We start from the raw sequence: 14,254 nt of genomic DNA, 5'->3' as shown, positions 1-14,254 counted from the left end.
GAGGGAGAGGCACCCTGCAGGAGAGTCCTGGAGATTTGCTTCTGAAAAATCAGCCGCTGAAAACCTGCAATGAAACAAAGGTGTCTGAACTGTTGGATGGAAAGTCAGCGCGCTCAGGAAGCTTCTGCCTAAATCACAACAAAAAGTTCAACAAACAAAAAGGTAAGAAAACCAGAAGCCAGCCAGCCCTGTGGGGTAGTTCCACCCTGATCCGAGGGGGACCCAGGAGTCAGAACTGACCCCACAGCCACCTGGGGGTTTGGTGCCTCTGCACAACAGGGCAGACCTCATCCACTAACCTGAAGGCTCAAAAAGCAAAAACAGAGCTTTCCTGAAGAGAGAGGACTCTGCTTCAGACTAGAGCCGTGTCAAGCCGCTGAGCAAGGCCTGGGCAGCCCAGCTCCGAGTGCCGGCACCTCTGAGGCCTCCGGCCCCAGGACCCCAGGGGATGCGCTCAGCTCCGCACAGACACGCACCTTCCTCACATGTTCCTACATCACAGGCCCAGCCCGGGTCAGAGGCCTGGCTCACGTGAACCACTTTTACCTTCTGTTGTGATTTGGGTGAAAGTGTACAGAAGAAATTAGCTTTCCACTCAGGGACTCATACTGGTTGTAAAGCAAACAGTTTTTAATTATTTTTATTATTAATTTTAATGAAAGTTTACAGAGACTTAGGATTTCCATTCATTCATTGTTGCACTTTTCTCCCTGCCCACCCCTCCCTCCCAGTTCGCTCTTCTCTTTGAAAAGTAAAAGAAAGAATTCTTTCATTGTTATTCAATCCCTTCCCCCAGGTCCACTCCACTGTGCAGCCTTCGTTCTGGACTCCTGTCATGACAATAATACCGAATTATATATTCCTTTTAAACAGTTTTCTCCCTCCTCTATTTCAATGCAGTGTACATCATTCCTCCCCTCCTTCTCTGTCTTCCCTCAACCCCTTTATCAGTCCTGTTTTACAATAGTGGCACTATGCAGTATTTGTCCTTTTGTGACTGAGATATTTCACTCAGCATGATGTCCTCCAGGGTCACCCATTTTGCGTAATATTTCATGAGATCCTTGTTTTTCAAAGCAGCATAGTATTCTATCGTGTGAATATACCACAGCTTCTCTATCCATTCGTTTGTTGATGGTCCCTTAGGTCGTTTCAACTCTTTGCTATTGTGAACAAAGCCGCGATGAACATGGCTGTGCATATATCTGCAAAAGCAAACAGTTTAAATTGCTTTCTCATTCTACTGGGAGAAGTGCTTTTGGGGTTGAGTTGTGTCCCCCAACACTGTGTTGTCAACCTGACCCCTGTACCTGTGGCATCAACTCTGTTTGGAATGGACTTTCTTGGTGTTAAGAAGGCCTGGGAAGCCCAGGCTGGGTTTTAAGTCAATCTCTCTTGAGATAAGAACAAGCTCACTTAGACGCAGACTTTCCCCTGGAGAAACAGAGAAAGCCTCTCCTACAGCCTGACTTCAGCCCTCGGCCTCCTAAACTGTGGGCAAGGGCCCCGTGGTGCAAAGGGGTGAGCTCTGGGCGGCCCAGAGTCACTGGTTCAATTCCACCAGTCGCTCTAGTAGAGAAAGATGAGGCCGTCTCTGCTTCCATCAAGAGTGACAGTGTTAGAAGGAGACTCAAGAGGTAGTTTCAGGGCTGCTCTAGGTCAGAATCAAGTGCACGGCTATGGCCGTTAAACTGGGAAAGCGCACTTCTGCTTGTTACAACCATCCACTCGAGGGATTTCTGTTAGAGTCACAGAGGTAACTGAGACGGGGCCCAGCGCCCTCCAGGCCACCACAGACAGTGCCCACAGACCCCCAGGGCCCCTGCTGTCGGAGGCGCTGTGTCTGCGTCCTCACCACTATCCCCCCACGGTGGACCCTGTCCTTCCAGGCCACATGGTAGTCTGAGGTTTTTCGAGAAGAGTGGAGTTTGTGGACTGTTCCTGATGACACAGCCATAGGGAGGGGCCTTAAGCTGTCACAGGGGCCCCAGCAGTGTAATCCTGAGGGAGGTGGGCTGTTAACCCAAAGGACACAACTCTGGTGGTTCAAATCCACCAATAGCTCCTAGAGGAAAATACAGGCCGTGTCCTCGCAGGCAATTTACAGCCTCAGAAAAACCCCCTCAGCTATGTGACCACTGGGACAGGACAGCAGCCATCAGACTTCACTGTTACCAGAAAAGCGCACCTCCCATCACAAGGCAGGGCGGCCGGAGCGGCACAGATGGAATGCTTCTGGCAACTACCCAAGAAGCTGTGTGCTGTCAAGTCGGAAGCGACCCCTTGCTGACCCTCCAGCAGGACTTCAGACAGTAAATCGACGGGAAGAGACTGCCCATCTGTATCCCCTGGAGCAGTCGGTGCATTTGAACTGCGTGCCTTTAGGTTGACAGTACAGTTCCTTACCTCTAGTCCACCAGAACTCCTTAGCCAAAACGTCATCAGTTCAAATCCACCTGCAGGTGCCTTGGAAGAGAGGTCTGACAATGCCTGTGGAGCAGTCCTGCCCTGACACGTGTGGAGTCACCAGGACGGAGGATTGTTACCTCACGCTGACACTGGTAAGATGGACAGAGGGACACGTCCACAGGGGTGGGCTGGGAGATCTGGATTTGAGCTTAGAACATGAGGATGTCTGAGCAGGCCCAGCCGGGGGTGTGTCATAACCATTCGGTGTGTGTTCAGTTCACAAAGGTCATCTGGTTCAAGTTCTTATATACAGACAAGGACACCGAGGTTCAGGGTTAAATGAGCCACAGCGATGGGAGAGGGAGGGAGGGAGGGAAGGAGTGGACTTGGGGAAGGAGGGTGATGGGGCAGCTCGGAGGACGAGAGAGGACATGGCGGGTCTCCTCCGTGTACAGAACACCTCATATCATTGCATTTCACAGACACCATCTCTACAAAAACAAACTGGAGCTTGGCAACGCTGTGCACGTCTGCTGGCCGACCTCTCCAGCAGCATGGCCGACTTCATGCCTCTGTGTCACGTTTGGTCCGCCCGTATTTCAAACTTTTTAATCACGTGATTGCACACTCAATAGCCTGCAGTTTCAGCATAACTTTTCTACGTGTAAAGAAAGTAAAATTGTGTGTGACTTTATTATGATGCTGGAGAGGCGTGGACTGGAGCCCACCACGGCCCCAAGGAAGGCCTGCATACACACAGGGTACAGACATGGGGCAGAGGGAGGCGGGAGACAATGTCCAGAATTGTTTCTATACATTAAGAGTATCATTCTCCCCACCCAAACCCATACCACATTTCGTTGTGATACTTGGCTTTGTCCTCTCGAACTGCCCTCTGAAACCTTTCATCCTCTTTCTTACTTCAGCAGATCTTCCCTCTGTTTTGCCCTCTCCACATTCAAGTGCAGCTTTCAGAGCCAACAGACACACACATTAGCCATCCCTGGCCCGGTCCCCAACCTCCTTTGAGCTCTGATGTGGTCTCAGGACAGTGACCGCTGTGGCCTACTGTCAAAGGCACGGACACCAGCTCTAAGCCTGGAAAGCTTGTCCCTGCTCTCCAAGGTTCCTGCCTACAGATGACCAAATTCCTTGATCGTGGACTGTGACTGTGTCCACCGGACCTCACTGGGCCCTGGGATAGCTACGTCCACACAGTCAACACTGGGCCCCCGGATAGCTGACCATGTCCATCGGCCTGTGTCCTCCTGGCCATCACCGGACCCCTGGATAGCTGACTGTGTCCACTGTCCTGTGTCCACTCGGCCATCACTGGGCCCCTGGATAGCTGACCGTGTCCACCCAGCCATCACTGAGTGAGTCCCTGGATCTCTGTGTCTACACAGGGTCCACACCATCACCACTGTCTGGATCACTGACCATGTCCACACAGCGTCCGCAGGATCATCCCTGGGTCTCCATGAGGGTGAACACCCACACAGGTCACTGTCTGAGAAGAAAACAATTCTTGGAAACAAGTCCATGCTTGTCTGTTACTGTTGCGTGTTAATTTACAAGGCAGTGGCTCTGAGTGTTAGTATTTCTGTTTTTATGAGTTATTTATTTCTAGTTAGTATCTATGGTTTTTAGCCAGGTGTAAAATCCAGATCATGCATCAATCCACAGTCACTGGTCACACATTCTCCAGACATCCGTGAGTTCACAGAAACTGAATATGCCATCCCAGACCAGCTGCTGTATCCATCAGGACAGGCGAGCAGGGAGGTGACAGGCTAACCGGAAACAGGTGCCTTTCCCCTACGTGACATCACTTAAGTCAGTCATGGTGCAAACTCAATTTCTTTCCTCCACAAGTTGAAGGAACCGTTTTTCTTTGAATCACTGCCCTCTGGTCATCTGTCCCCCTCAGCTCTCAGACCCTGGGCAGGCCTCTCTTACGCCCTCATGTTATCGTGGCCACCCGACCCAGCAGAATGCAAGGTGTTCTGTGGCAGAAGGACAGGCACCCTCCTCCGGTGACGTTTACTGCCTCTGAAAACCTGCCAATGGTCAGCTATGAGCCGCTTCCAACTCGACAGTACACAACAACATTTTACCGCATTTCACTTCATTGCACCTTGAAAACACTGTGCATTTTTACAAATGGAAGGTTTACGGCAAGCTCGCAGCCAGCCAGTCTCCCGGTGCAGTGGTTTCCAACAGCGGGTGCTCACCGTGGATCTCTGTGCCCCACGGGTCAGTCTCTGAATAGTTCATGCTTTTTCGTATTTAATAGACCATAAACCAAAAAACCCAGCCGCAGTCCCTGAGCTGATTTCAGTTCACGGTGACCCTCTGCCAGGCTCTTCAGGACGCAGGCCTGTACGGGAGAGGACAGCCCTCTGAGAGGTGAGGCTGGCGGGTCCAAACACTGACCTTTTGGTTGGCGACAGTCTGGCAGTCTGACAGTGACGCATCACACCATCAGGTCACCTTGAATAGACTGTAACAGAAAGGTAATTCCACACACACTGTTGCCAGGTGCCATCGAGTCAGACCGCCTCACAGCTGGCCCTCCGTGGCTGTAAACGGCACAGGAAGCAGTCGTCCGTGGATCACAATAAATGGTCCCATGTGATCATGGGGCTGTCGGAGATGCAAGCGGCATCTTGTTGCACTGTGGTGGGGTGCCACGAGGGACTGGGTGTGAGGAGGGTACGCAGTAACAGTCTGGGGTCGTGTGGTGCCCACTTGGGCACAGACAGTGGGGTAAAGGGGGTCAGCCAGGAGGAGATACGGAGGACTGATGGCACGCAGGAACACGGCATTTCCTCCTAAGCCTAACCCTGGCGCTCAGACTCCGTGTGGGCTGATGGGAGAACTGACCTAGGATTACACACACAGACCTAGAAAAGCTCATGATCTCAGGATACGCTGGCTGAAGCCGTAAGGAAAAGACCATCAAATCCTAGCTGCTGTGTCAGAAAGTTCACCAGTAAATTGAGAAATTCAAATTTATCCCATACATCCCATGAAAGACCTCAGAGTTCTCTGAACTACAGACCCCTCATTTTTGAGGCCCTGGACACAGCTTCCATGAGGCCTCTGTCCACCTCTCTTGAGGGTCCACCTGTACCCAGGTTTGCCACAAAAGGGCAAGCAGGTTCCTGTTAGAGGGATGGCGCCTTGTGATACAAACTGTACCCCAGCGTGAAGCGTCCCTACAGCTGGCCAGGCCCTGCGTCTTCCCACAGGCCGGGCGGACACTCTCAACAGCGCTGAACCCAGTGTCTTCTGCCTCCGTCTTCTGCCTCCACCCTCGAGCTGAAGCTACTCTCTCGCTTCCTCCCTCAATCTGCCTGGCTCGTTCAAGTGCAATCAGGGGAACAGCCTCTCCCAGTTCTTATCAAAGTCACTTCCGCGCAAGGTTACTACAGGCTGCTTCTCCGGTACAGACTCCTAGCCCTGAGGTTCTCCAAACCCAAACAGAGACTCCCAAACTCTCAGTTCTTCCCACAAGCCTGCCCTACCCCCAGGGCCCTGTCTTTGAGGTGGGCGGGACTTTCTGTCTCCTTCCCTGTCCGGTGAACTGCTCCCCACCTAACCCATCCTAAGCTAACTGTGGTCTTTGGTCCCAACGCCAAGTCAAGTCATAGTCGGTGCCTGACCACCTCTGCTCTGACGTCTGCTTATCACTCTTTCAGGAGAAGGAGAAGCTGAAGACTGTGCCCTACCTCTCTGATTTCTCCATCCCAATTTCCCATCACGGCTGTTTTCCTACCCAGTTCCCTTCATGATGCCCAGCATGGCTCTAGGCCCTTCCCCTTAAAGCCGTGCTCCCATGTTCCTGATGTGAACAACACAACGTTGACTATTTCAATCACCTGTGATGTGTAATACGTGGTCACCCCAAGCCTTCTGTGACAGGGTTCCAGAATTATGCAATAGCAGCCTGTTACAAAACATATCATTCCGACTGATCACAATGGTAAAGCAGACTGTGAAGCAACCTCTTAGGAATAAGAAAAACAATACGCTTAATGTCTGATCATCTGTCACTTCAGACTGACCTTCCCCTCACCTATCCCACGCCAGTGTCCATTACATTATGTGTACTGCAATTAACAATCTAGACTTGGACATGCATGGCCGATCAAATGAAGTGGGGAAGAGAAAAAGCGAACTAAGGAAAGGTTTACACAAAGACAGAATTGTGGAGGGCTGACGGGACGGGAGGGAGAGGGAGCAGGGACCGTGAAAGAACGGAGAGCGTGGAGGGGAAGGGAGTACATGGCAAGCTTCGACAAGGTGCTCTAAACAATGGCATTGTACGGCTGCAATTAATGCCACAAACCAAGATGTGCCTCAGAGACTCAATCAAAACCAATATTTAAAAAATATTTTTAAAAAATGAATACAAATATACTATGGGTCTATCTGGTGGCTTAGTGGAAAGGAACTGCACTATCAACCCAAAAACACACAGTTTGAATCTCCTTCCCTGCGGCTAACTGCCTCTGAGAGCTCGCTGGAGGGTCAGCTATGGGTTGGTGCCAGTTCGACAGCACATGGTAACAACATAATGTGACTCGCTGAAAAAGAAGAAGGTCAAAGAGAGGAGAGAAAGAGGGTGGAAGAGAAAGACACAGAGAAAAGAGCATACTGACATGCTGTCCACATCCAGGACCTTAGTCCCTGAGGACATCAAGGTCAACTGGCTCAGCACAACCTACAGAAAGAATGTCCTACTTCCTACTCTGGTGCGTATCGACTGGGTCTTAAAGGCTTGTGAGCAGTCATCTGAGAAGCAAGAACTGGTTTCCCAGTGTTCAGAACAGAACGGAGGAAGGAAAATCAAAGATGGACAAAAACAATCAGTCCAAGGAACAAACAGACCACATGAACTTCAGCCTCCACCACCCAGACACCAGGAGAACTTGACAGTGCCTGGCTGCCACTCCTGCCCACACTGACAGGGATCACGGGAGAGGCTCCTGGACAGACAGGGAAGATGTGGGACTGAACTCAAAGCCACAGAAATGTCCAGGCTAGCCTGCTGGTCTGAGAGACAGTGGAGCCCTCAGATTATGGTTTCCGGTCACCTTTGAGCCTGGATGAAACTAAACACACCCCCATGACTCGATGTTCAGCCAAACAAAGCTGACATGTTGATCATTGAATAACATCAGGGAAGTATTCACTCCTCAGAACAATACACAAGGTCAAGAAGACAGTACTTGTCCAGGGTTAGAGCTCAGAAGGCAGGAAGGGAGAGGAGAGCAGGATAAAGGGAAATGTGAATGACAGAGAGGGAGCGGGAACGTGCTGTTACCACGTGGGGATTGTCGTTAGAAGTCGTAGAAGGAAATCTGTGTGAACTATTGCGCTGTGACTTTTCACTCAAAGCACGTTAATAAATAACTAAAGGCAAATGAACAGGCAGACAGAGAAGAAGACAGAGCAGTGGAAGAGAAAGAAAGAAGCAGAGAGAAATAAGATGGACACATTGGCTAAAGAAGGGAAATAGGAAGAGAGAGAGTGTGTGTAAAAGTGAGCCACAAGCTCAGAAATGGGACTTTTTGGGAAAATAACCCGTGCAGCATTGGACTCAACAACACAGGTCCTGAGCTATGAACACGTGCAGAGTGAGACCGTCCAGACACACACGCCCAACACATGCACCGAACACAGGAACCTCCATCGTGGGGCCACACAGAGAACATGATGCATTTTCTCAACAACAGGCACAAATGAAGAAAAGATCTTTAATTACTCATCCTGTAAAGAAACCAAATTTCAGACAAGGGCCCGAGCTCCCCTTACTCATTCTCCCAGCCCACAAGGAAGCTGTTATGGACGCCGTTTTTCAGAAGGGTAAATTCCAGAGGGACACCTTGATGTAGTTGTTGGGTTAGCCCATCCTACCTCCGTTGATGTCATTGCCGCTTCTCAAAGCACGTGACACTATCTGGCACCGGGGTGTCCTATGTTGCAAAAACCACAATTCATTCAATGAGTTAAAATGTATAAAGCACTTAAAAGCCCATTTAAGTCCTAATGAGTTTATTAACTAAAATACAACACATACTATCTTCTGCCAAATTCTAGCATTTCCTGAACCCATTTTCTCTACCACTAATTTCTGGATGGAGTTCCTGGGTGGCGTATGCTCAATTAAGCTGCTAACCAAAAATTCAGAAGCTCAAGTCCAGCCAGATGCACTGCAGAAGAAAGGCATGGTGGTCAGCCTCTGAAGGTTCAGCCACTGAAAACTCAGTGAAGCCCAGCCTTCCACTGACACAGATGGGGCTACCCTGAGTCACAAGTGGATGGACCCGCTGTGGTCCACCTGGAATGCCCTCTCGAACTCTCTTACGCTCATCACTCTCACCCTACTCCCACCTCCTAGTTGTTGTTGTTGTTGTTATGCATTGTTGAGTCACTTGAGACTCATAGCCACCCTGTGACAGCAGCTCTGAAGCCTGCCCTGTCCTGAGCCAGTCTCACTGACTCCCACACACCTACCCTCTTTGCCCCAGTTACAGTACCAATCTGTCTCATTCAGGGTCTTCCTCTCCTACACTGTCCCTCTACCCTTCCGATCATGATGTCCTTCTCCAAGGACTGGTCCCTTCTGGCCATGTGTCCAAGGTATGTGAGACTGAGCTTCAAAATCCTAGCCTCCAAGGAGAAACTTAGTTTTATCCTCTCCAAGAGAGATTTGTTTTCTTCGTGGTCCATAGTATGTTCAAGACTCTTCTCTAGCACTGCAACTTAAAGGCATCAATTCTTCTTCTGTCATCCTTTGTCACTGTCCAGCTCTCTGAAACATAGCAAGTAATTGAGAAGACCCTGGCCTGGATCAGGTGCACCTTAGTCTCTAGACTGACATTGCTTCTCAGTCCTCTGGTGAGGTCCCTGACTGCAGATTTTCCCAGTGCAATTAATCTTTTGATTTCCTGACTGCTGGTGCCAGAGTTTTAATCATGGAGCCGAGCAAGCTGAAATTGTAGCAAATTCAATCTCTTCTCCACCAGTCATGATACTGCCAATTGGCCCAGTGGTGAGAATCTCAGTCTTCTTGATGTTGAGCTTCAATCCTTATTGAAGACTACAGTTCTTGACTTCTGCAGCAGGTGCTTCAGGTCCTCCTCAGTTTCAGCAAGCAGGGTTGTGTCACGAGTCTCCCAAAGCCTCTGATGTCACCTGTGGTTTACGCCAATGGATGCATTCCCACTTTTACCTCCTGTGACTCCTGCACGTGGCTTGGCATCCCTGACCGATCCTCCTCTGGAAAATGCCCTTTGCCCGGGGATGGGGAGGCCACACCGTTCCTGGCTGTCCTCTCCCTGCCCGGCCCTCTCCTTCTCTGAGGGACGCCCTCATCTTCCTCCTCCACCCTGCACACACTGGTGCTCCTCCAGGCTTGAGCAGACTGCCTGCACGCTCTCGGCTCCTCTCCTTCCCACCCGACAGCCTTACTGCTCAGGGACAGCCACAGGTGTCCTCGGTCTGCCGATTCACATAAGGGCCATCTGAAGTCCTCAAATCACATGTGGCAGTGGGAGTACACAGTCCACGTTGGCCCATTGTTGTTAGCTGTCACTGAGTCAAGGATGACTCACAGCGATCCTATGAACAGCAGATCTGAACTCAGTCCCAGTCTGTGCCATCCTCACAATCTCTGACACACTCCCGCCCATTGCCATAGACACTAGGTCAATCCACCTGGTTGAGGGTCTTCCTCTCCTCAGCCATTCTCCCACCTTTCCAAGCATGATGATCTTCTCAAGCAAAGCTACTCCTTGCAGAACAGGCCTACAGTGCACAGGACGAAGCTTGGCCATCATTGCCTCGAAGGAGCACTCTGGCTGCACCTGCACCTATCCGTATGCCGGCGCAGCTGCTCTGGTGAAATTGTGAGTCATGAAGAGACCCTGGCAGTGCTGTGGGCAAGAGTTCTGGCTGTGCTGGAAGGCAGTGTGGTGCTGCCTTAGAGAGCTGGGAGTAGAAATACCATTTGGTCCAGTAATCCCATAGCAGGTATGCTTCCCAAAGAAATAACAACTGTCACAAAAAGAGAGAGATGCACATCCATGTTCACTGCAGTATTACAATAGTGAAAAGATGGGGGAAGCCCAAGTGTCCAATAGTGGATGAGTGGAGAAAAGAAACAGCCTTTGAGCTGTGGTGTTGCAGAAGAGCACCGCATGTCCCATGTCTTGGAGAAGGTGCAGCCAGAGGGCTCCTTGGATGGCGAAGCTTCATCTCACATACTTGGGGTCTGTTGCTAGGAAAGGCTATTCCCTGGAAAGAGGCATCATTCTTGGAAAGGGGGAGTGTCAGTGAAAGAGAGGAAGACCCTCAACAAGACGGAATGACATCATGACTGCAGCAATGAGATCACGTATGTCAGAGACAATGGTTAGCACAGGGTAGTTCATATCTGCTGTTCATAGGGTCGCCCCTAGTTATATTTGACAGCACATAACAACAACTTTCACACAATGGAGTGAGTATTAGGCAACACTAAAGAATGGTAAAGGTAAAGAATTCATGAATCACTGCATGACATAGATGCATGTAGGGGACATTATACCAAGTAAAACTAGTTGGTCAGAAAAGGGTTGTTATAGTTGTATGCTGTTGTAGTGCACCTTCAAGCCAGCACTCACTCACTGCTGACCCTCCAGCAGGTTTGCAGAGGCAGTAATTACTCAAGAGAACACTGTCCATCTTTCTCCCTGGGAGCAGCCAGTGGATTCGAACTGTTAGGTCGGCAGTGCAGCTCGACTAAGCCAGAGTTCCCTTATCATATAGAATAAGACACAATTCTAAAAAGCTTATATACCATTAGAATTATTCTTGGATGTTACCAGGAATGAGAAAGCAGGAAGAGAGGGTTCAAAATTAACTGGCAAATTGGGTGATGGGAAAGGCAGTATTCAAGAAAGAGTTGATAAAACATTATCATTAATGAAACACAGTTATCAGTTGTAATTATAACACAAAATGTGTATGAATTATTGAGTGAATATGATTTAGAATTATTATTTATTATTTAGAATTATTATTTAGAATTATTGAGTGAATTATGATTTAGAAACTTTAACAAAAAAGAGCTCTTGCTGTTAATAAAAAAAAGTCAGTGGTTTGAACCCACCAGCTGATCTCCAAGAGAAAAAGGAGACTTTGCGTCCATAAAGATTGGAAGCTTGGGCACCCAATGGGGCTGTCCCGCTCTGTCCTACCGAGCAGCTGAGTTCCAGTCAGTTTGGCAGCAACAGGTTTGGCTTTGATCCAAAAGGAGTCTCTGGTGGCATTATGGGTAAGTACTTGACTGGTAAGCAAAAGGTTGGTAGTTTGATCCTCCCAGTAGCTCTGTGAGAGAAAGATCCGGCAAATTACTTCTTAAAGATTATATCCTAGAAGCTGTATCGTTGTTGTAATGTACTGTCGAGTCAGATCTGACTAGACCCATAGCAGGTTTTCAGGGGCAGAAAATCACACAGCAGGACCTTGTGCATCTTCCTCTCTTGAAGCTGTTGGTGGATTTGAACTGCATACCTTGGAGTTGGCAGCACAACTCCTTACACTGAGCCACCAGAGGGCTCTAGGAAGGGGTTCTTTCCTAGTTCTGTTCTAGTCTGTCTAGTTCTAGTTCTGCTCTAGTCTGTCAGACGAGATGACTGTGATTTGCGTTGACCGGATAGCACTCAACAATACCAACATGGTAAAAGCCTGGAGAGAAAGCCGTGTAAGAGCAGAGCTTTATTACTATGGTGATTTTAATCATAACCAAGACGAGAACATGAGGCAAGAGATGAAGCATTTGGACGAAGCACACACAGCTACACGATGTGATGCTGAGGAACGATGTCCAGGGGGCACGAAGGGACTGCAGGAAACAAAACTTACACCCACGGTAGCAGCATTCAGACTCAAATGGTGCCCTGCATTGGGTAAACCTGCCACCAAGCATCTCCTTGCAGTGCTCTGGAGAAAGGATCCCACCATAAACACCAAGCTGGGTCTGACTCAAGCCATGGCATTTTCAGTTTCTTACTCGTGAAAGTCAACCAATGAATGAAGAAGGCCACGGAAGAAGTGATGCCTTTGAATTGTGATGTTGGTAAAGAGAATTGACTGTGCAGAAACCCAAACACATCCATTTTGCAAGAAGCCAGTGGAAAGCTCCCTAGGAACAAGGATGGCGAGACTTTGCCTCACATAGTGTGAGCATCTTATCAGAAGGGGCCAGTCCCTGTTTAGATAAGTAAAGGGTCAGTGAAGGAGATGACCCTCCAAGAGATGGACTGTGACTACAGCGGGTTTAAGCAGTGGGGATGAGGAGGATGGGGCAGGATGAGGTAAGGTTTCCATCTGTCATATGTGGGTCACCGTGAGTCCACGCTGCCCAGAAGGCACCTAGCCACAACAGCAGTGGCTGCTCCTCTGAGACGTGCTACTTTGTGACATGTTACACTTTTCTGGGCCTCATCTCTTCCACTCCAGCAGGGGAGGACTGGGCCAGGTTACTCCTGAGGCCCCTTTGTGTAGAATGACACCAGACCGGGAGAGGCTGTAGCAAGTGTAGCCACCGAGGGGTCAAAAGTCATCTTGATGAAGAGGGTACAATGATGTGACAGTAAGCAGACCAGGAGTTTGGGAAGGAGGAGGGAAGCAGCAGGGTGGGTGTGGTGGGTGAGGCGAGAAGCTGACAGCAGGGAACAAAGGGTCTGCTGGTAAGAAAAGTGTACTATGCCAGAGTTCACCATTTCTCACACCCCCCAAAACAAAGCTTTCAACTTGTTTTGACCTCTGATCCACACACTAGCACACTAGCAAATACAATTTACACTGAGACATTTATGAAACAACATTTGCCCTTACTAAAACCAGTAAACTATTTCCTATCACATCCTGTGTGATTTTTTTTTAAGGTGGTTTCCACCTACTGAATTTATGTCATCATCTGGTAATGTGTCACGACCCAGTTTTTTAAAAGGAAGGGTAGACTCAAGGCTTCCTGAGCTGAGGCGCCGGCTGGGCCCCCTATCAGACATCCTGGAGGAGGCTGGAGGGGCGCGTCCCGTGGCCTCGCTAGGGAGAATGTGCGGAAGGTCGAAGTGCAGTTCGATCGGAGAGAAAGGGTGGGGAACCCTGAGGCCTGGGCACAGGCCGTGCAGGTGGGAGGGCGCTGGGGACGCTGGAAACCGCAGGGTGCAGGTCGGGCGGCTGGAACCCGCAGGAACTGGGGACCACCAGGGCGCACCGAATGGCAGCTGCAGGGGTGACTGCAGGAGCGCCCGAAGCCCACCTGCTCGTCCTCCGAGGACAGCGCGCGCCCCCGGCGGCCCTTCTGCACTCCGCGAGCTCAGGTGCTAGGTGGGCGAGACGGTGTAGCCGGGGTTCCCTTCTCAGGTTCTCTGCACCCCTCGCCCCGGCGCACACACATGCGCAGACAAGCGCGCGCGCACGCACACGCGCGCGCCCCCACGCGTGCACAAGCGCGCGCACACACAAAGTTCTTGGGGGCTACCTTTGCGGACCTCGGTGCTCCAGCTCGCACCGTGCGCGCACCTTCCCTCCCCTTCACCTGCACTCGGGGCACCCCGGGCCCGGTGCTCGGAAGTCCTTCCCGGCGACCCTCCGCCTCTGTCCCTGGGTCCCCCTTCGGACTCTCCCTCTCTGGCCCCCTTTCTCCACCGTCTCCCCTCAACTTCCCCCATCCTTGCTCTCAGCCGCTGCCCCTCTCCACCCTGGTACCCTCCCGCCAGGCGCCTGGTCCCTTCTTTCTCCCCTTCCCCCTCCCCTCCAGTCCCTCTGGATAGAGATCCCCCCC

General features: G+C 50.5%; 1 protein-coding gene across 1 annotated transcript in view; it reads right to left on the bottom strand.

Annotated features, from left to right (window-relative positions):
- Nucleotides 1-14,254, bottom strand: part of LOC102855481 — a 167,818-nt gene that overhangs the window by 138,775 nt on the left and 14,789 nt on the right. Inside the window, exon 12 of the mRNA XM_006887223.1 lies at nucleotides 13,368-13,793. Coding sequence (XP_006887285.1) covers nucleotides 13,368-13,793 — 426 coding nt within the window. The remainder of the gene's footprint in view (nucleotides 1-13,367; nucleotides 13,794-14,254) is intronic.

The sequence above is a fragment of the Elephantulus edwardii genome, unplaced genomic scaffold (genome assembly GCF_000299155.1).
Source record: "Elephantulus edwardii isolate Elephantulus edwardi_28Jun2011 unplaced genomic scaffold, EleEdw1.0 scaffold00055, whole genome shotgun sequence".
Lineage (NCBI taxonomy): Eukaryota > Metazoa > Chordata > Mammalia > Macroscelidea > Macroscelididae > Elephantulus > Elephantulus edwardii.
Note: the sequence above shows the minus strand (reverse complement) of the source record. Positions and strands in the feature narration are given on the sequence as shown.